The 20,516-nt window shown below is 46.3% G+C and overlaps 1 protein-coding gene across 6 annotated transcripts in view; it reads left to right on the top strand.

The window, feature by feature from the left end:
- ARHGAP44 (Rho GTPase activating protein 44) overlaps positions 1-20,516 on the top strand; it is a 168,627-nt gene that overhangs the window by 129,550 nt on the left and 18,561 nt on the right. For all 6 annotated transcript variants that reach the window (XM_077892591.1, XM_077892590.1, XM_077892594.1 and 3 more), the window contains 8 exons: positions 115-196; positions 664-791; positions 4,384-4,495; positions 4,910-4,991; positions 7,829-7,909; positions 10,677-10,790; positions 11,425-11,516; positions 13,278-13,458. In XM_077892591.1, coding sequence (XP_077748717.1) covers positions 115-196; positions 664-791; positions 4,384-4,495; positions 4,910-4,991; positions 7,829-7,909; positions 10,677-10,790; positions 11,425-11,516; positions 13,278-13,458 — 872 coding nt within the window. The remainder of the gene's footprint in view (positions 1-114; positions 197-663; positions 792-4,383; positions 4,496-4,909; positions 4,992-7,828; positions 7,910-10,676; positions 10,791-11,424; positions 11,517-13,277; positions 13,459-20,516) is intronic.

The following is a 20,516-nucleotide window of genomic DNA, read 5'->3' as shown; positions in this document are numbered from 1 at the left end:
TTCCCCAGGAGCCAGGTAGCACCTTCATGCAGAGCCCCCACCCCCACCCCGGGCACAGGAGCCGGGCTCCCCACCCTCTGGCAAAGGGTAATGCTCACCCTTGTGTCTCCTCAGCTCATAGAAGTGCAAGCAGAGTACCACAGGAAGTCACTGACACTCTTGCAGGCTGTGTTGCCTCAGATAAAAGCACAGCAGGGTAAGTGAGAGACCTTCCTTGGAGTAGGGAAGTGGGTGAGCTGCTTGCCTGCTGGGATGAGACCCCTGCTCCCTATATCTCCTCCACCCTCACACTCTCCCAATAGGGCCCCACGTAAACAAGCCTCTAGAACTTCCCAGGCTGGTCCCCTGATGCAGGTGGAGGGCAGCACAGCGCACCCACACTCACTGGCCCCCTCGGGAGGCTGAGTTCAGAGGGTGGGCACAGGTGTGTGTGGTTGGTGCATATGCAGCACGAAGTCCAGCAGGTCTGGATGCAGCTAGCCAGCCCTCTGCCCCACCCAGTCTCCTCCCTCATCCCCAAACCACAAGAACGGAGACTCAGCTGGGCCTCCCTGTCTTCCATAGTCAGGCAAATCGGTCTGACCAGAGGAAAAGAAATACTCCAGCACGAGCGAGCACCCTTCTCTCACCGCTGACAGACCCCTTTCTTGCTTCCCCACTCAGAGGCCTGGGTCGAGAAGCCTTCCTTCGGGAAGCCCCTGGAGGAGCACCTCATGATCAGCGGCCGGGAGATCGCCTTCCCCATTGAGGCCTGTGTGACGATGCTCCTCGAGTGTGGGATGCAGGAGGAGGTAGGTCCAGTGACGGCTGACCCCAGTCCCCAGCAGATGTCGGCTCCAGGCCCCAGATTCTCCTCCTGTCCCCAGCTCCCCACTGACCCAGACACATCATGGTGTGGGACAGCTCCCCATCCTATAGCACACATGTCGGTCCTGCTTTCTCTGTGAGCCTTCACTTTTCAGGAAGGGAAAGAGGAAGGATTGTGGGAGGCTGATGCCACTGGCCCTGAGGAGCTTCTAGACACCCTCCAGCCAGCCTGTCTTCCTATTTAACAAGATGTGGTCATGCTGCTGCTGATTCTGCTGCTGGTGCTCCCATCGCCATTCATCCCCTTTCTCCTCTTCCTCTGCACCTTCCTCCTCCTCTTCATTTTGTGCTTGATACGCCCCCTCCTTTGACAAGTAGACCTTTTAACCTTCTTGATCATAACTCTTTTATAGAGATCCTGGAAACAGGATTGATAGAGACATTAGCAAGCCCTTTTTAAGAGCCACATGTAAAGATGTCTGTTGGGAAGTCGGCGACTGTGGTTTTATTGCTGTGTAAACCATTTCCTGGGAGGTGGACCTGGCGATTGTTGTCTTCTTTAAGCTATTTTAAAATCTCTGCTCCATCTTCCCTTGATCTGATCAGCCAGCCAGTCGATATTTACTTAGGATGTACCGATATCGCTGAGCCAAGTACTCATGGAGGAGATGGTGGCTTCTGAACTTGCGGGGGGATACATGTCTAGCATCTATCAAATGTCCCCAACTAATTCAAAACAGCCACAAGTCTTTAAGTGAGCCCTGGGTCATGTGCGACAAGCAGAGCTAATTGAGAAGGAAGCCAGGATTGTTCAGATGCATGTTGGCTTCCGCTTTGATGCCAGACATGTTGACGTGCTGGCTGTTCTCAAGGGGTGGGGATAAATGTGGTTTTATGGACCACATTTTTCTTTTTTTTTAGATTTTATTTATTTATTCATGAGAAACAGAGAGAGAGAGAGAGAGAATGGCAGAGACACAGGCAGAGGGAGAAGCAGGCCCCATGCGGGGAGCCCAATGCAGGACTCGATCCCAGGACCCTGGGATCGCAATCTGAGCCGAAGGCAAATGCTCAACCCCTGAGCTCACCAGGTGTCCCTGTGGACCACATTTTAAGTGCCGGGCATTCTTGTGTCTGTTGTCAGTGACTAGATGAGGAGATCTTTACAATCCCTGAGTCAGAGCTTTGTAGACGGAAGTGCACTGGGCCTCACCAACACCCCCACCCACCCACCCAATGTCACTCTTTAAAATTACAGAAAAACTGCACACAAAAGATAAAATAATGATAAAATAACCAGCTTATGGACAGTTGTGCTTCCCTTCTACCTCCATTCCTGCCCCCACCTCCCTACCCCCGCCCTGACGCCTGCCTTGGATAATTGGAAGCCAGTCCCAGACATTGTGTCATTTCATCTGCATCACTTCAGTACGTTTCTCTAAAAGATAGGGAATAAATTGTAATTATATGTTCTATGGAACATAAAAACATTATAAACAAAAAGGAAAAGTCATTTGTTAATATCTTCAGCTATCTAATTAATGTCAACTGGTTCTTTCCACCTCTTGCTAGGCCTCTCTCTGTCTCTGTCTCTCTCTTCTCTCTTTTTCCTGTTTTTCCCTACTCTGCACCAGCTCATTTCCTCTTAGTAACAAGTACACAGGTTGTCCCTAGGCTGGAAAAAAATATATCTTTTTCCAACCCAACTACAACCTCCTACTCCTTCCCTAGCCCTTTGATTTTGTGTTTGGTGTCATCCAGCTTCTTATAGGAACCCTCCACATGTGCTTCCCCTGCACCCTTAGCCCCTCTCACTCTTCTGCAGCTCCGCTCTGCCCTCACGCCTGGGCCACACCTGTCTCTGCGGTCCCCAGGGACTCCAGCTTGCCAAATCCCAGGACTCAGGGCAGCTGTCTTGGCCATGCTACCACCTGTGAAGTTAGTGGCATAGCTGTTCTTGAAACTAGCACCTTCCTTGGTTCCCTGATCCCCCTCTTGCCCCTGCCAGCGGCATTGGGATTATCAGCACCACCACTCTATCCATGCCCTCAGTGAGTATCTGGGGTCTTCCCCCTTCCTCTGGTCTCCACTCGCACGTGTGCCACCATTTCCTCAATATGTGCACAGGTTCCTTGGACACCCCCAAACTGGACTCACTAGCTGTTATATGAATCCTTTCTGTCTCCTCTTGGTTTTTATACATCACTCAGTGAAACAGCCTTCTCAGTAACACAGTAAAAAATCTACAGGTTTCTATATGACTTGTGTACTCTCTTCTCTTTGGTCTTGTCCATCACCAAATGCCATTGCATTTGGTTTCCTGTAAGACAGTGACAAGGTTTTATGAGGATCCAGCCCACTCCTTTGATATGTGCTGTAGCTTGCTCTTGGTCATAGCAGCCTTAGTTATACACTAGCCCAAACGTGTTTATGGCACTTCCTCACATATGTGCCAGAGAGCTTTGGACATCTATCTACTTAGAATGGAGTGAGCGATCTTAGCAGGCCAGACACTCAGTATTCCAGATCAGGAACATTTTCTTCTGAAGAAACTTGGAGATCCGAGTGATAACCACAACAGGTTGAAAGAGCAAAGACTGTTCTGCGAGCCTGTCTCTCAGTCTGTGGGTTGCAGCACAGAATACCAGGAGCTAAGAAGATGAAACCAGCCGGTAGCTCTTCAACTGTGTCTAACTCACCTGTGACTTGGGGGTTCCCTTCTAACTTGTATCTGCAATCGTCTCCTTAATACACCCCTGTCTCCTTCTTCTCTTTCTCTTCAGAGCTCACTTTTGTATGAGGTACAGGGGTTGGCTTAGAAGAGGTGGCAGTGATTCAGAGAGAGCCTTAAGAATGGAACACTGGGGGCAGCCTGGGTGGCTCAACAGTTTAGTGCCACCTTCAGCCCAGGGTGTGATCCTGGAGACCTGGGATCGAGTCCCACGTCAGGTTCCCTGCATGGAGCCTGCTTCTCCCTCTGCCTCTGTCTCTGTCTCTGCCTTCTCTCTCTCTCTCTCTCTCTCTCTCTCTCATGAATAAATAAAATAAAAAAAGAATGAAACATGGAGTGGCTGAAGGAGGCATCTCCCCCTTACAGACCACCCCTAGCTTGCCTGTCCTCTGAGGACATAGACTTTGTCTCTGAAAGTAGAGCCCTGTGTCTTCTATTACACACACATGTGCTCACCCTCTAGACCTTTTCAGATCCAGCTTCGTAGATACCCCATGTCTGACCAGGTGTTGGCCAACTTCTTCTGCAAAAAGATCTTAAATACACAAGAAGTTGCAGTGCCCAAGGTTCATTTATTCAGCAGATACTTACCAAAACAGAATGATAGGTCATCCCATCCTAGGCTCTGGGACGCAACAGTGGGTGAGGCCCAGTTCCTGCTCAAAAGTTGCTTACGTCTAAAGGTGGAGACATTTAGAGAGCGGGCAGCTATGATCCTGGGAAACAGTATCGGGAAACATGCCTCGAGGAGTTACCGGAGGGAGGGAGTGGGGAGACTTTGTGTTTGTTCTGCTTTCGTGCCTTTGAGTTGCAGGGCCAGGCACTGACTCCCTGTGCCGTTGCAGGGACTCTTCCGCGTGGCACCATCTGCTTCCAAGTTGAAGAAGCTGAAAGCTGCCCTGGACTGCTGCGTGGTTGATGTGCAGGAATACTCAGCAGATCCCCATGCAATTGCAGGTGGGTGCCCATGGCCCCTTAGCGAGGTGCCACCATGTGCTGTAGAGGCTCACACAAAGGGCGTGTGGTCACGTGACACCTGAGCCAGTGGCTTCCCAACATACTTCAGATGAGTCCACTCAAGGCTCAGTTTCAAGTTGGATTGCTAGGGCCCCTTGGAGATCTCCCCAATGTACCAAGAGAAGAGGAGGTGACGGTGGGAAATAGCGAGAGAAAACAATGTGATCGGCCGTCTGGGTCCCACTGCCATGCCAGAGCCTCTGATCCATTCACATGGGAGACCACCACCATTGGATTGTGGTGTGCGGGTTGAGGAACCCATCCCCAGATGCACCCCCACGGGTGATGCTGGCTGGTAGAACATGACCGTGCCAACGTAAGGTGGCTCATGGCCAATATTGTGTTCATGTCCAGGAGCTTTGAAATCTTACCTCCGAGAGTTGCCGGAACCTCTTATGACCTTTGAACTCTATGACGAGTGGATTCAGGCTTCCAAGTGAGTACACCATGTTTTGGAGCACGTTGTTGGGCGGAGTTTATTTGGAAGTATTTATTGAAATTATGAAAGCGTGGAACCTATGATCTTATGACTCCACATCGTGGTACATATCATAGAGAAATTTCTGCTCATACGTGTACCCCAAGAGGCGTGTACCCGAAGATGTTGATGATGGTGTTATTTTGAGTAGCAAAAGCCTCGAGGTTATTAAAGGTTCATTGGTGGGGGGGGGGGGGGGGGTTGTGGTGTGTGATTAAATTAATCATGGTGTATCTATATTGTGACATGCTCTGTAGCACTTGAAAGCACTAGTCGAGCTATTCCTGCTAACACGAAAAGATATGAAGCCTTACTTTTCAGTGAAATAAAGCAAGTTAAAAAGGATACATGTGATATTCTATTTTTTTTGTTTTGTTTTTAAAAGCACAACACAATACAATTTCAGGAGGGCCTCTGTGTGCATAAATGCATAGAAGGTTCTGGAAAGGCTCACACAAGCAGGTAGTAATTCTTTTTAGAGAGAAGAATAGAATAGTGATCATAGGGTCTTGACTCTTATTTGTAACCATTACAAATATATTAATAATGATTCATTAATAGCTAATATAAAAACATGATGCCCTTAGCTGGGTGCCGGAGGAGGGGCATGATTTCTAGAAATCTCTAGTCGTGGGCTTAGTCTCAAAACACAGCCAAGCTTAACCTGTCGGAAGGAATGCTCGAAAATGTATGTGCTTCTTTGGACCCTGGAAGAGCCCAGCTGACCTACTAGGGAAGCCAGGCTCTACATGTGGCGTTAGAGAAAGCTAGCTCCAGTCATGTTACATGGTGCTGGGTTGTTGTTGCTTTTTTTTTTTTTTTCCAAGATGGAGTAGAGACTATGCATCGGAAAAGCCTGGCTGATTATCTGGCATCTTTACATCTCCTTGTGGAGCATGGGTGTGACCTCTGTGATGATATTGACATCACAATATCATGAGCCCTATCTATTAGAGGCTTGTCACTGTTCTTAGCTCATTATACACCTTTAACTCTTTTAATTGTCACAGTAAGTAAACCTTTGAAAATGGGCTGTGCTGTTTTTCCCAGCTTACAGGTGAGGACGTCGAGTCCTAGAGCAGGTGTGTGACATGACAGCAGGTTACCTGCCATCTAATAAATGACAGAATGAGGATTCAAGTCCAGGGGGTCTGGTTCAGGAACCCATGTGTGTAACTACAACTCTTTATACTTCTCTAGAGCCATCCTGTGATCCTAGGGATGAAGATAAATGAGATCGTATCCTCTGATAGAAACTGTCTCTCTGGACTGTATATGTGATCTTGATGATATAGGAACCCAGACTTTAGGATCTAGCTGGGTCTTTTTTTTTTTTTTTTTAAGTAGTTTTTTTTTAAATTATTTATTTATTTATGATAGTCACAGAGAGAGAGAGAGAGAGAGAGAGGCAGAGACAACAGGCAGAGAGAGAAGCAGGCTCCATGCACCAGGAGCCCGATGTGGGATTCGATCCCGGGTCTCCAGGATCGCGCCCTGGGCCAAAGGCAGGCGCCAAACCGCTGCGCCACCCAGGGATCCTGGATCTAGCTGGGTCTTAGCAGCATCTGCCCTTTCCCCTAAGACACTGATTGAGAGCTTGAGATGAACTGGCCCCAATACTGAGCTGTTTGTACTGTTGCTCCTTTATACCACTCACACGGACTCCAGGCAGGAAGTACTCCCATGAACCCATTTTACAGATGAGGGAAGTGAGGTTGCGTAGAGATTCAGTAGTTGGTACGAGATCATGGGAAGGATGGAACTGGTCTTCCATGGCCTCCCTGCACAAAACCATTTCCGTCCAACCTTTGGTCGAATTGCAGCCACTTCGGAAATAAAATCTGTTAACCTTTCCATTTCTAAATGACATATTTGGTTTGTACAAAGTCCTAGTAAAAGTGTGTTTTGGAGAATGCTTACCTCTTCCTCAAGGCTGAATTGAGGGAAAAGACAGATTTTTATCCCCTTGTGAAGATCTGTGGGAGGACCTATGGGTACACAGCAATGAAGTGTGGGTGATGGTCACACTTTGCCTTGGGCCCCAGGTTAATGAATCAAAGCTGGGGCCTCATCCAACTGATGATTCCCTATTAATTTTTCTGGGGAAGAGATTCTTTGAGCAGAAAGGCCTTCCTAACCATGTATGCCTTATAGATTTTCATAAAAATCATATATAAAATGTAGTCCTTTGAGTAACTTCTTTTAATTTTTAGGGGCTTTATTAAAAAATAAAAACCCTTGGAGCAGACATTTTGTAGAGTGGAGAATCTTTGGTTCATGGAAAGTATTCATCTCGAAATTAGATCTGGAAGGTCAGATTTCCTCATATGCCTATTTGCCTTTTCGAAAGGTATTTACTGACTACCTCTTATGTGTCAGAAGCCAAGGAACTTTAACATCTGTTGAACTGGACAGTAGGCTGCCCCATGGTGTGAAAGTGGATTGAGCACTCCCACTGGTATGTTGGATCCTGGTTTCTGTGCCAGAATCTCCCCCTGAACAGCACCACGGCCCTGTCTTGCCCTAGACCAGGTGTCTGGCTTCTGCCCTCCTGCCCCCACCTGCTCCCCTGGCCTATGTTCACTTGAGACATGTAACATGTGCAGGGGAAGTTTACAGGACAAAGCAGGGAAATAGTAATAACTCAGCACTTGAATAATAATCATAGCACACTCGTACGGTCAGTTGCAACAGTTGGCTTCTCGTTCTCCAAAATGCAATGGCTGGTTAATGTGATTGCCAGGGAGATCTCATTGATTCATCCTCAACCAATGGCTTTCCTATTTATTCCCCAGTATTCAGGAGCAAGACAAGAGGCTTCAGGCTCTGTGGAATGCTTGTGAAAAATTGCCCAAGGCCAATCACAACAACATCCGGTAAGTGGATGGATCCTGGAGACATGGGGTCAGGGTTATTTAAGCCCCGGACACACGGTTTCCTGGCTAAAGGTCATGGTAACTAGTGTGCATGGCGTTTTATGGCATGCCAAGCATGGTTAATGTGCATGGTCTCCTTTCAACCTCAGATGACCCTGCGAGGTTGTTAATGACTACATTGCCAATGAAGAAACAGAACAAAAGGCTCTATATGATTTTGAAGGCCACTGGCTAATTCAGTAAAGTTCTGGGATTTGCAAGAAGCAAAAATTAATGCAAGCTATTTTTAAGATACTGTGGGTTTAATTTTTTTTTGAAGATTTTTTATTCATTTGAGAGAGTAGAGAGAGCGAGAACACGAGTAGGGGGGAGGCTCGGAGGGAGAGGGAGAAGCAGATGCCCTGTGTGACACGGGGCTTGATCTCAGGACCCCAGGATCACAGCCTGAGCCAACCAACTGAGCCACTCTGATGCCTCAATATTGTGGGTTTATTGTAAAGATAGGTGTTCAGGGGCACCCGGGAAGCTGACCAAACTTGGAGCTGGTGGCAGAGGTCTCCTTGAGCTAGTCTGCAGGGAGAAGGAGCCAGGAAAGTATCCTCCAGTGCTCTACCGTTCGCCACCTCCTTTCCACATGTCTGTCTCTCTCACTCTCCTTGCTGCCACCCGGGATTTTACTTCCCGCTGCTCTACAGATCTTTTCTGCTCCTTCACACTCTCTGCTTCCTCATCCTTTCCGCTTGCCAGCACTGCTTCTGGCCCTGCCACCTCTCCTCAGAGCTTCCCTAGATACAGATTGTCAGCTCCAGCTCCTGTTGCCATCTGCCTGAGTATTTCTGGTTTCCTGTTAAAAATTCTAACAGCCGACGGTATGGCGGACCCTTAAAAAATTAAACATAGAATTACCATATGATCCAGCAATGCCACTTCTGGGTATATATGTATTATACAAATATATATAATATGTATATACAAATATATTATGTATATATTTGTATATACAAATATACAAATTTATAAATATATAAATATAACATGTATATACCCAGAGGATGTGAAAGCAGGGACTTGATATGTGAACACAAATGTTCATGACAGCATTATCCATAATAGCCAAGAGGTAAAAACAGCCCAAATGTTGGGTAATAAACAAAAATTGGGTAAGTAAACGAAACATACATATGATGCAATGTTCAGCCTTTAAAAGGAAGGCGGTTCTGACACATGCTGCTTCTACATGGGTGAACCTGGAGGGCATTGTGCTAAATGAGAGAAGCCAGAAACAGAAGGACGAATACTGTATGATTCCACGTGTGTGAGGTCCCTAGAGTCATCACATTCACAGAGACAGGAAGTAGAGAGGTGGTTGCCAGGGGTTGGGGGAAGGGAGCATGAGAGGGGAGGTGGGAGTTTAATGAGTAGAGAGATTCTTTTTTATTTTTATCTTTTAAAGATTTTATTTACTTATTCACGAGAGACACACAGAGGTAGAGGGAGAAGCAGGCTCCCCGTAGGGAGCCCGATGTGGGACTCAATCCCAAGACCCTGGGATCACCCCCTATGCCAAAGGTAGATGCTTCACCACTGAGCCACCCAGGTGCCCCAATGAATAGAGAGATTCTGTTCTGGAAGCTCAAAGAGCTGGAGATGGATGGTGGCCATGGCTGCTCTACAATGGGAAAGTGCTTGATGCTGACTTGAATGCTACTGTATGCTTAAGAGGTTAAAGTAGTCATGTATATTTGGCACAACTGAAAAAAAAATCCCAAGAGCAATTTAATGTATGGTTTCCTCATTAGTTCCTTGAGATATAACTCACATACCATCGTGTCCTCCAAAGTGTGCAATTTCATGGTTGTTTGTACGTTTGTAGAGTTGCACAACTATCACCACCAACTTTAGACCATTTTAATCACCCTCTAAAGGAGCCCGGTTCCCATCAACAATCACTCCCCAGTCCCTCAGCCTGGCCCCTGGCAAACACTAATTTACCTTCTCTGCTAGACATCTCACCTGGGTAGAGTCCTACAACACGTGATCTTTTGTATCTGGCTCATTTCGCTTAGGATAATGTCAAGTTTCATCCCTATGGTGTAGCGAGTGTCTGTACTTCGTTCCTTTTCTGAGTGAATATTATTCCATTGTATGGACAGACCACATTTTATTTATCTGTTCCTCCCTTCTTGGTGGACGTTTGGGTGGTCTTCACTTTCTGGCTGGCTTTCATAATACTGCTGTGAACGTCTGTGTACAAGTTTGTGTGTGGGCATATTTCTCTTGGGTAGGGCTCTAGGAGTGAATTTTTGGCTCATGTGCTGAATCTATGTTTAACTTTTTTTCCCATTAGTTTTCAAAGCTCCACTGAGGTTCATCCCAGGGGATACCACACCTAGCATGTAGAGGTCCCCGCTGATGACACCTGGACACTTTGCTTCTCACCTCTGCACACAGGGAGAGTGGCAAATGATTGGGATTTAAAAAGAAGGAGGAACTTTCCATCAGTAGATACTGAGTCAAAAGGAAAGAAGGGGAATTTCTCTGGCCAGAGTTCATGGAAGCAGATGTTGATGGTAGCCAAGTGAGATCTGAGTCTGTCTGTTTTTAAACCATTCTCATTGCTTAACACATGATGCATCTTCCTTATAATGCCGGGTACGTGAATCTTGACAGTGAGATGGGCTCTAGGAGAGAAACTTCTACCCTGTGCTAGGAGAACGTGGCTGGGGTTGAGCCCTTGTTAAACCTGGCCCTTCTGACTCCCTTTCAGATACTTGATCAAATTTTTGTCCAAGTTATCAGAATATCAAGATGTAAACAAGATGACTCCCAGTAACATGGCAATTGTGTTAGGACCCAACCTCCTGTGGCCACAAGCGGAAGGGTGAGTAGAGGGAGGAATGCATGTATGGGTAGCGCATGGGCAGGACAGCCAGGGCCCCAGATAAATCATCAGCCTCTTTTGTTTGTCAAGTCCTATTTCTCTTGGCCTCATTTTTTAAGCTCAGGAGAAGACCCAAAATTCTGCAGATCTTTCTCATTGATGGTCTCAGAGATATGAGTCTGCAGCGAGGGTCTTCTCTGAGCTAATTTAAGTCAGCAGTGGTCAGGCGAGCTCCTCCTGGCTTTCCTGACACTCTGTGAAGAGCATATGTCCCAGCATCTGGATCCAGGGGTGGAGGGCTGTTTCAAAAGAAAGAACAGAGATGGAAAGCAGATGAGTCTGGGAGTTGTGAGAATCATACCTCACAATGAAAGGTGTCCAATACTTGGTGATTTCATGTATATTACTCATTTACATGCTTCCTATAAGGAGGGCTTCTATGGTTACCTGATTCTGTACAAGGGAAAGAGAGGTTCAGAAAGGTGAAGTATCCTTCCAAAGAGAAAGCCTACTCTCAGACCTAGGTTGGCAGGCGTCTGCTCCAGGGACCCTTTCGGGGCTGTGGGGTCAGGTGTGCCTCTCTGCTGCCTGGGCTGGTAACCTGGCCCTATCCCCCTTTGCTCTGTGCTCACAGGAATATCACAGAGATGATGACCACAGTTTCACTGCAGATCGTTGGGATCATCGAACCCATCATCCAGCATGCAGATTGGTTCTTCCCTGGGGGTACGTGGTGGCTTCGAGGTGTGGGAGTGGGGTGCTGGGGAAAGAATAAGAGTGATACGGTGAGCTCAGAACTTCTGAAAACAAAGGTGCTTGTTATTAATCCTCCTACACACACTCTCACACATGCACACACCATTCAGGTAGGGTATAGAGTCATGGTGGTTTCTTACTGTCTATTCCCTGGCTGAGTGACATTCTGGCCATAGGTGTCCACTGCCTGCACTAACCATGTCAGTGGATTTTACTGGTCTAACATCCACACCGTGGTATCTTCCTGCCTATGAATCATGAAATGCTAGAACAGAAAAGAAAGATCACGTGCTTTTACAAATGCTGCATTGGCCTAGATGGACTTTGATTCAGGGCTCACGGATCCCTTGGGTGCCATCCTTTTGTTATTCCTTTTGTGTGTCCTTTGAGTTGCTCTTGGCATGTAAAGGTGGGGCTCAAAGGTGATGAGATTCTTTTTTGTATCCAGTTCAAAATTAGTCTGTAAAGGCTGCTCCCTCAGATGGTGCTTAGTAAGTGTTTCTAGCCATGGGAGCATCATTGCATAAGGATATGACTCTCAAAGGTAACAGCTTTCAGGTGACAGTAGTTGTTATGCTAAATTCAATGTTTGCTTTAAAAAAAAAAAACATGGTACTTACCTTATGTTTAGTAAAAATCAAGGATATGCTTTTGGCGGTGCAACAGTAAACCATTTCATTCATGGGAGGATAAAATATTAATAATTCTGTGCCCTGTCCATCAGAGGTAATCTGTGAGTGCTGATCTAACATCGAAAAATTTAATTGTCTTTACTTGATTTCATGTGTTTTGACTAAGAAGGCTCTTAACTGCTCATGTCCTAAGAGTTGTGATGAGACAGGTGAGAGGGTGAAATCAGAATAAAGAAATGAGATAGGAATTTAAGGCATCAATCTGTAAGTTTGTGAATGAGCAGATTTCATTTTCATTGCAGATAGACAGGTTATGGTTAGGAAAGGATGGGATACTTCTGAGTGTTACTTGATAGCTAACAATCCTAATGACCTTAGTGAAATCTCTAGTTTCCAATCTTTTAAATTTTTTCTTTGGTTTTCCAGAAAAATAACATCATCATCTATCATCATAATATTGCCTCCTATTTTCTTTTCTTGACTTATTTCATTGGCCAGCGCTTCTCCAGTAGTGTTAAATAACAGTCGTGGGTGTGGGCATTGACCCTTTCCCCGACTTCATTAAGACTGCTTTGGTGTTATCACTTGTAACCTTGAGGTTCAAGATAGATGATTTTGTCTTTTTCAGAAAGTACCCATCTGTTCCTGTTTGTTTGTTTGTTTTTTAAGGTTTTATTTATTCATGAGAGACACAAAGCAAGAGAGAGGCAGAGGCATAGGCAGAGGGAGAAGCAGGCTCCATGAAGGGAGCCTGATGTGGGACTCGATCATGAGACTCCAGGATCACAACCTGACCTAAAAGCAGATGCTTAACCGCTGAGCAACCCAGGCATCCCTTAAGTTGTTTTTTTAATCACAAATAGAAAATGCCTTATTTAATTCCCATCATATTAATGTGATAGGTGAGCACTTGTGTTCATCTGCTAACATGATGAATTATATTAAGATAAATTCGTATCAACAGGTGACCTAATGTTGAAGCACCAGACACAGTTTTCTAGGGGTGAAGTGAGAGGACAGGCCATGTCTGCTCAGCTTTCTCCTGGCTAAGAAAGGCATGACCAATAGATCACATACACTCATTCTTTCTTCCCCGCAGAGATAGAGTTCAACATCACAGGGAATTACGGGAGTCCCGTGCACGTAAACCACAACGCCAACTACAGCTCCATGCCCTCCCCAGACATGGACCCTGCTGACCGGCGCCAGCCGGAGCAGGCCCGCCGGCCCCTCAGTGTCGCCACGGATAACATGATGCTGGAGTTTTACAAAAAGGATGGGTATGAACCACTGTCCCTTTCTCAGCATTGGGGGTCAAGAAGGGAGGGGTGGGGAGTTAATACCAAACTGGATTTGCCAGGGAAATTGCACTCTCTAGCAGTGGTTTAGGCGATTTGTAGCAATTAAATTGTTTCCTCTGTGCTGTTTTGATTGAGTCCCTTGGCTTGCTTCCCTTGCTCTAGGGGCAGAGGTAAGTGCAGCCTACTGAGCCAATGGTTGTGATCCATATTAATTACTTTTCATCAAAAGCAAAAAAAGAAGAAAAAAGTTGGTCAGCAAGGGAAATTAAAAGAAATATGTGAACACTATTTTCACTCAAAATTTATAAATGTATGTCAGTTCTCAAATCCCCAAGGGTTTTTTCACCGACAATGGCTCTGCTCATTGGCATTCTTCAGCAAAATTTGTGCAGAAGCAGCACTTTGAATGCATAATCAAACATCTCCAGGTTTCGTCTCTTTAAAACAACAAACCTAAAACTTGAAGCAATCTGAATTTAAAATCCTTCCAAGGTTTTAAGACTTTCCCCCCATCTTTTCTGATTGACACCTACACCTATTAGTATGCGATCACCCCGGGGACTCATAAATGCCTTCAACTTAATATTGCACAAGAACGACCCTCTCGAAGTTCCCATACAAATCAGTTTACGTAACGTGTAACTGCATGATGTGATTCCTGAAACAAATAAAATGGGTATAAACATGTTTCATAACAAACACAGCACAGCTGATTCGCAGTGAGCATCAGCCATGGCAACCAGTGTAGGGATTGTGAACACCCCCAACCAGAAGGCATCAGCAAATGTGTCTTCCGAAAGGAATGGGTTGCATTGTGTGCTCCAGCAAGTTTGTTGAGGAAACTCTGGTTAAAAATTAAAAAGTGCTTAAAAAAATAATTAAAAATTGTTGCTGTAACATAAAATTTAACAGCTGGTCTTTCAAAATGGGCCAGGAGCAGAAAGCACTGAATGGAAATCTTGGAGATTCAGGCAACCACCTTCTGCCTCCCTGAAGCATCACGAGGCAGCCAGAAAGATCTGCTTGCTCCAAAGGTTTATGGTCTGAAGAGGGTCAGAGGGAAGGTTGAAAACGAAGAATTGTAGAGGTGCGTGAGTCTTACTTGTTCACCGCTCTTGGTTTCTGAGTGGAAGCTGGCACTGGGGACCTGGACCTATGTCCTGGGACAATGGAGGCATGTTCACAAGGGCTGGCATCCCTGCTTGTCCCCTTACCCAGTGGAGACACTTGCTGTGTGAGGCAGCCCAAGGGGTTGTTTATCCGCTCTGAGCTGTTGGTTATTGTTGCCTAACTAATGCAGAAAGAAGAACGGAAATTCCTAGAAGTTAGGGAGAGTAAGGGGAAATTTCCTTAAATCTTAAAAAAAAAAAAAAAATTATTTGAAAATGAGTGAGTGGAGGGTAGGGCATTGGGAGAGAAAATCCTGAAGCAGACTCCCCTCTGAGTGTAGACCCTGAAGCTGGGCTTGATCCCAAGACCCTGAGGTCATGAGCTGAAATCGAGTGGGCCGCTTAACTAACTGAGGCACCCAGGTGCCCCTCCTTAAATCTTTAAAAAGAGCATACTTAGAATCCAATCTTTACATTGTGAGAGAAATACAGAAAGACAGAGAGGAACACATATTAGCAAGTGCCTCGGATTTTGTTTTTAATCTCCGTTTAAGCAGCTCTGTTCCTTTGAGAAGTATGTCTAGCCAAGGAGATACCCTGGAGGATGAATTCCAGTCCCGGCTGGGTTCTGGAGAACTCCGTTGGTCCTGGTGTTTCTGCATCTGAGGTGTGCTGCTCTGTCCTTCCAGCCAGACCCCATCGGATTCCCAGAACCCTGTGAAGAGTGATCCAGATGCCATCTACGGGAATGTTACAGCTGTGGAATCTTGGAGCAAAGTTCACCGGCCTGCAGAGTACACAGGCAGATGCAAAAACTTGAAAGATGATTTTTTTTTTTTTTAAGTAGGCTCCATGCTGGGTGTGGAGCCCAGTGTGGGACTTGAACTCAGAATCCTGAGTTTAAGACCTGGGCTGAGATCAAGACTTGGATGCTTATTAACCGACTGAGCCCCCAAGGTAGATGCCTCTTGAATGATGACATTTTAAGCAACTGCCTTCTCTCTGATGACGATGGGTCATTCAAGAACTTTGTAAATGGTTTGCTCATTCCGCATACTGTTTGGATTTAAAGCTGAAACTGCCACCATCTACTTTAAGGGTATAGGGGATGTGCCACATAAATTATTCTTGCACACTAAATGGGGATAGTTTGTGTGTTTTAAAATTTGTATTAGACATGTGGAGGGCTTACTGGTGTGGGGTAACCCTTGCTCAGTTGTCTGGTTACTGGCACAGGTGCTTTCAGGTACAGTAAGCTGATGGATGATGATCAGTTTCTAACCAGCTTTCACAGAAACAGAAATCGGAAGTTATAAGTGTCTGTGGGGAGAAGAAAGCAATTTGCATCAGCTGAAGTCCCTGTGCTATTTTAGCAACAGTAGGGGAATTCTCTGCATTTATCCCATTTCTGAGCTTTTAAAATCTATGAGACACGTTTTAAAGTCTTCCAATTACCCTCTTGAAACACTGACAAAGCTCGCTTATTGAAAGCACTTTGGTCAAGTTAAAAAAACAAAACAATTGTATATCCATAGATTTACCTGAAAAAAAAGGAAAAACTGGCTCAAATTTGGAAGAAATGGTAGGTTCCCCATCAGTGCCAGCAACATTTTCCTGGCTGATGGCTGTTACGTCGTCATTCATCGTACAAAATGGTTCACTCCCATCCCAGCTCCAGGCTTTGGTACTGCTGCCTTTGATTCAGGATGACTCAGGAAACGGAGTTTCTTTAGCAAGACTTGGAGGCAGATTTTGGAGCTCACATCGACCTTTCTCATTACTGCGGTAGGCAGATTAATGACTCCCCCCACCTCCCAACACACAAAGATAGCAGCAGGTCTCGAATCCTGGAACCTGTAAATATTACCTTATTTGGGAAAAGCGTCTTTGCAGATATTAAAATAAGGACTGTGAACTCAGGGAACCGCTCTGGATTACCAGGGTGGCCCCTAATACAGACACACGTATCATAAAATGCAGAGGAAGATGTGACATTTGCATGCAGAGAAGGAAAAATGTGAAGATGGAGCAGAGAGAGATTTAGAGATGTGGCAGCATGCCAAGGAATATAAGCCACCAGAGACTGGAAGAGGCAAGGACCAGCTTCTCTCCTGGAGCCTCTGGAGGGAGCACAGCCCTCCTTCCTCTTTTTTTTTTTTTTTAAGATTTTATTTATTTATTTGAGAGAGAGCAAGAGAGAGTGAGCACGAGTGGAGGGAGGGGCAGAGGAAGAGGGAGAAGCAGAGTCCTAGCTGAGCAGGGAGCCGGACGCTGGGCTCCATCCCAGGACGCCAGGATCAAGACCTGAGCCGAAGGCAGATGCTTCCCCAGCTGAGCCACCCAGGCGCACCACCACCCAACCCAGCTGCCATCTTGATTGTAGCCCATTGCTACTGACTTTGGCCTTCTAGCCTCCAGAACGGCGAGGGAATGGATTTCTGTCATTTACCAATTTTGCAGTACTTGTTACAGCAGCTGCCGGGACCTAATACATCCCTCCACCGCAGCCGCACACCAGAAGCTTCATGGTGAATATGGCAGCAGGTACTTGGTTCTTGCCACACTGAGGGTTGAAATCTAACCACACTCTCTTTGACTGAGTTGGTCTCAGTGACTTACTTAACTACCCGAATGTGGTAGAAGGAATGTGCTGGATCACAAAGATTATGCCTTGTTGATTATGCCTGGGTCTCTTGAATACTCACTCTTAGAACCCAGTTCCTCCCTATGTGGGAGCCCAGGCAGCCGCTCAGAGAGAAGTTAAAGCCCCTGGCCTTCCTCCCCAGCTGAGCACTGAGCTGACAGCCAGCACCCACTTACCAGCTTTCTGAGGGAACGGTCCTGGAATCCTTCTCGCCAAGCTGAACCACCTCAGCTAGTGCTGGGTACAGTACACGAGCTGTGCCTGCCAACTCTGCCAAAAGTGTGGATTTGCGACCCAGATAAATAAGCTGCTTCGTTTCCAGGCTGGCTCATTACACAACAAAAGCGAGAACAAGCTTTAAAGAAAGAAGGCTGCTGTCCTGCGGCCCCAACCCGGTTCTCCGAGGCTGCTCTAATTGCCCTGGGCTGGGATTCAGGCACTGGTGCTTTTTAAAAGTGTCCTAGCTGGTTCTAGTGGTTCTTCTCGGGTCAAGAAGCAGTGAATTGCAGAAAGATTTTGCCATTCTGAGTAAGGAATTTGGCAGGGATATAATTTTTAAAAAACTTTTCAAAACTTTCCTACACTAGTCATTGAGTGTTGGTGTGACATACGGGCTGTCCTGACTGCCAACACTCCAAGCCACAAAGTATTGATTAGGTCACCCAGTGTACCCTGTGTAAGCTCCAGCTGAGAAATTTTAGGGTACAGGTTACTATGTATTTTTAATGCTTTGTTTGTATTGGCTTTTTGTTTTCTATAAAATAGCAGTATCTGTTTCATGGATCATTTGTCCCAAATAATACATGAAAATAACCTTGCAGATCCTTTTTACTTTTCTGTCAATGGCAGAGTGTTATCCCTGGTCCCATCCAACAGTTTTTTATGTGAGCCCTACTGCCTCCTAAAGAGTTGGCCAAGATGTCTACACTCTCTTGCCCGTTGGTCAGGAGGGACCCAGGGGCCCTAAGCATTTGTCTGATGCCTCCATTGGCTGTGTCCCTGGCAGTGTGAACAAACTCAGTTGGGATTGAGAAGCCAGTGGACAAGCCCAAGGGCAAGAAAAGAAATTATGCCAGTGATGGAGTCTCATTCCTCATTCACATCTCCACCCAATGGCTATTGTCTTCCCCTTTCAACCCCTTTCTGCCTCTATTCCCTGCCTGCTGCCAGCTGTACACTTCAGAGACCTCACCAGTACCGCCACCACCATTCCATACGCTGCCCATTTGCTGCCTTCTGGCTCCGGCCCTTGCTCTCCATTCTTACCCTACTGGCTGACATCAGTCCCACTATGCCTGCTCAGACCTACCCTCTTGAGTCCCAGCAGGATGGCAGCCTGTCCACAGAAATCCCAGTGGCCTTGGCTCTTTATACCCAGAAGACCAACACACAGCTCTCAAGTCTTGAAACCTGACCTGCCTGTCGCCATTTCCCTTGTGCCACAGTGGTCTGGTCCTCAGAGGTGCTCTACTAGGGCCAGTTGACAGCCACCCAAAAAATCCATGAGGACCTTTACACCAGAGCCAGCGTTCCCCCTTAGAGCTCAGTTCGGTGTGCAATGCATCCTTCGCCAGTGCTTGGCACCAGCTCTGTAATGGGTCTTGTCCCACCCATCTGGACCTTCATCTGGATGTTCAGTAATTTGGAATAGGTGCCTTTAATTGGGAAGGCTTGGGAGCAATGTGAATGGTGCCCTATGGAATACCAGTGGAACTGGTCATATTGGGTTGGGAGGGAACAGAAACCTGGGATCTAACGGCTCCTAAAACACATGATTCAGTGCACCCAAATCAGGTAATTGAGTGTATGATTTCTTGGAGTCCATGACACATTGTCACGTGTCACAGATCTTCATAAGGTTGCCGTGGCATGCTTCGTTTCCCAAATTTATTAAATCAGAAAGCCTGTAGCCACCTGACAGCCAGAACTAGGGGTTTAAGGCCTTACTTCTGTAATTGCAGATACTAGGGTGCTCTGTAGATCCTGCAGGGGAGGATGTAGATCCTGCAGGGTGCTCTGTAGATCTTGCAGCACACAGAGACCGTGACCCCGAAAAGACGTGTCGTCTCAGGTAGCTGGTGCAATAATTTTATTTCAGGTGGAACCTGAACCTGTCCAGAGACAAGCTTATCTAGAAAGTCATCCTGGGTACCAGTGGGAAATTTGACTCCTATTTTGGGTTTGCATTGGGCCAAGTGGACCTTTTTAGAGATATATTCTTGGCCCGGGCCCCCACTCAGCTTCCAAGTTGCCAAGATTTATGCATTTATGGATGCTGAGTCTGCGGAATGCGGCCAGATGACTCCAGCCTTTATTTGTACTGGGGAGGTTAAGGAATTTTGTTGTTATATATTTAAGAAAGGAATTATCTATCCCTGGAAGAACTGGAAATTACCTGATTCTGGCCTTTCCCAGGTGAGTGTAGGCAAGGCTAAAAATGAGCCTTTTGATTTTTAGGTTTCCTGACACTCACCATCTGGTGACCCCACAAGCCCCTGCCACTGCTGCCTGGCCCCTAAGTTTATCCTAAACATTCCCTGAACTTACAAGTCTTCAGGAGATGCTTGGGGATCTTTCCAAATTCTCCAGGGTCTGCCATCTGATGCAGACGCATTTCTTGCCTCCTCTCTCTTGGCTGGCCTTTGCCAAATGTAACTGCTTTTCAGAACAGAAATCAAAACCTTCCAGATCTCCATAGACTTGAGTACTTTAAAACCATGTCTTAGATAATACCTCTGGCTAGATTGTTCCTGACCGGGATTCAAAAGCAGGCGTGGCAGATGTCTGCCCTTATAGAGGGGGGAGAAAAAGCAAAAAGCACCTGCTAACCCTTGGCGGTCCACTCCCTAGAACGGTTCACGGCAGCCTTCTGCTCCACGATAAATGCATTCTTTCTGTAGATGCCTGTTCTTCTTGCAGCTGGATCTTCCATCTTTCAGCTTTGGGCTTTTATTCTTCCCTCCCTCCTTCCACTGGGGCAGCCCTTTGTCTCTCTTAACTTTTAAGGTCTGGATCTCATGGTGTCCCTGTGTGGCCTACCAGAGTACAGACTTTAAAACAAGAAAATCACTTCATTTTCTGCATCAAGGAGACAAGTATAGGTCTGACCTTTCTACTCCCTTCTCTATGTACCCTGTGGGAGAAGAAGCTCCTCATGCGAAAGAACCCTATGAACATTGCAGAGTATGAACTTTGGGGTCAGGCGCTCTCCGAGTTCACATTCTGGCCACGTGACCTTGGGAAGGTACTTAACCTCTGAATGCCTCGATTTCTTTCTATGCAAA

The sequence above is a fragment of the Canis aureus genome, chromosome 3, assembly GCF_053574225.1.
Source record: "Canis aureus isolate CA01 chromosome 3, VMU_Caureus_v.1.0, whole genome shotgun sequence".
Taxonomy (NCBI): Eukaryota; Metazoa; Chordata; class Mammalia; order Carnivora; family Canidae; genus Canis; species Canis aureus.
Note: the sequence above shows the minus strand (reverse complement) of the source record. Positions and strands in the feature narration are given on the sequence as shown.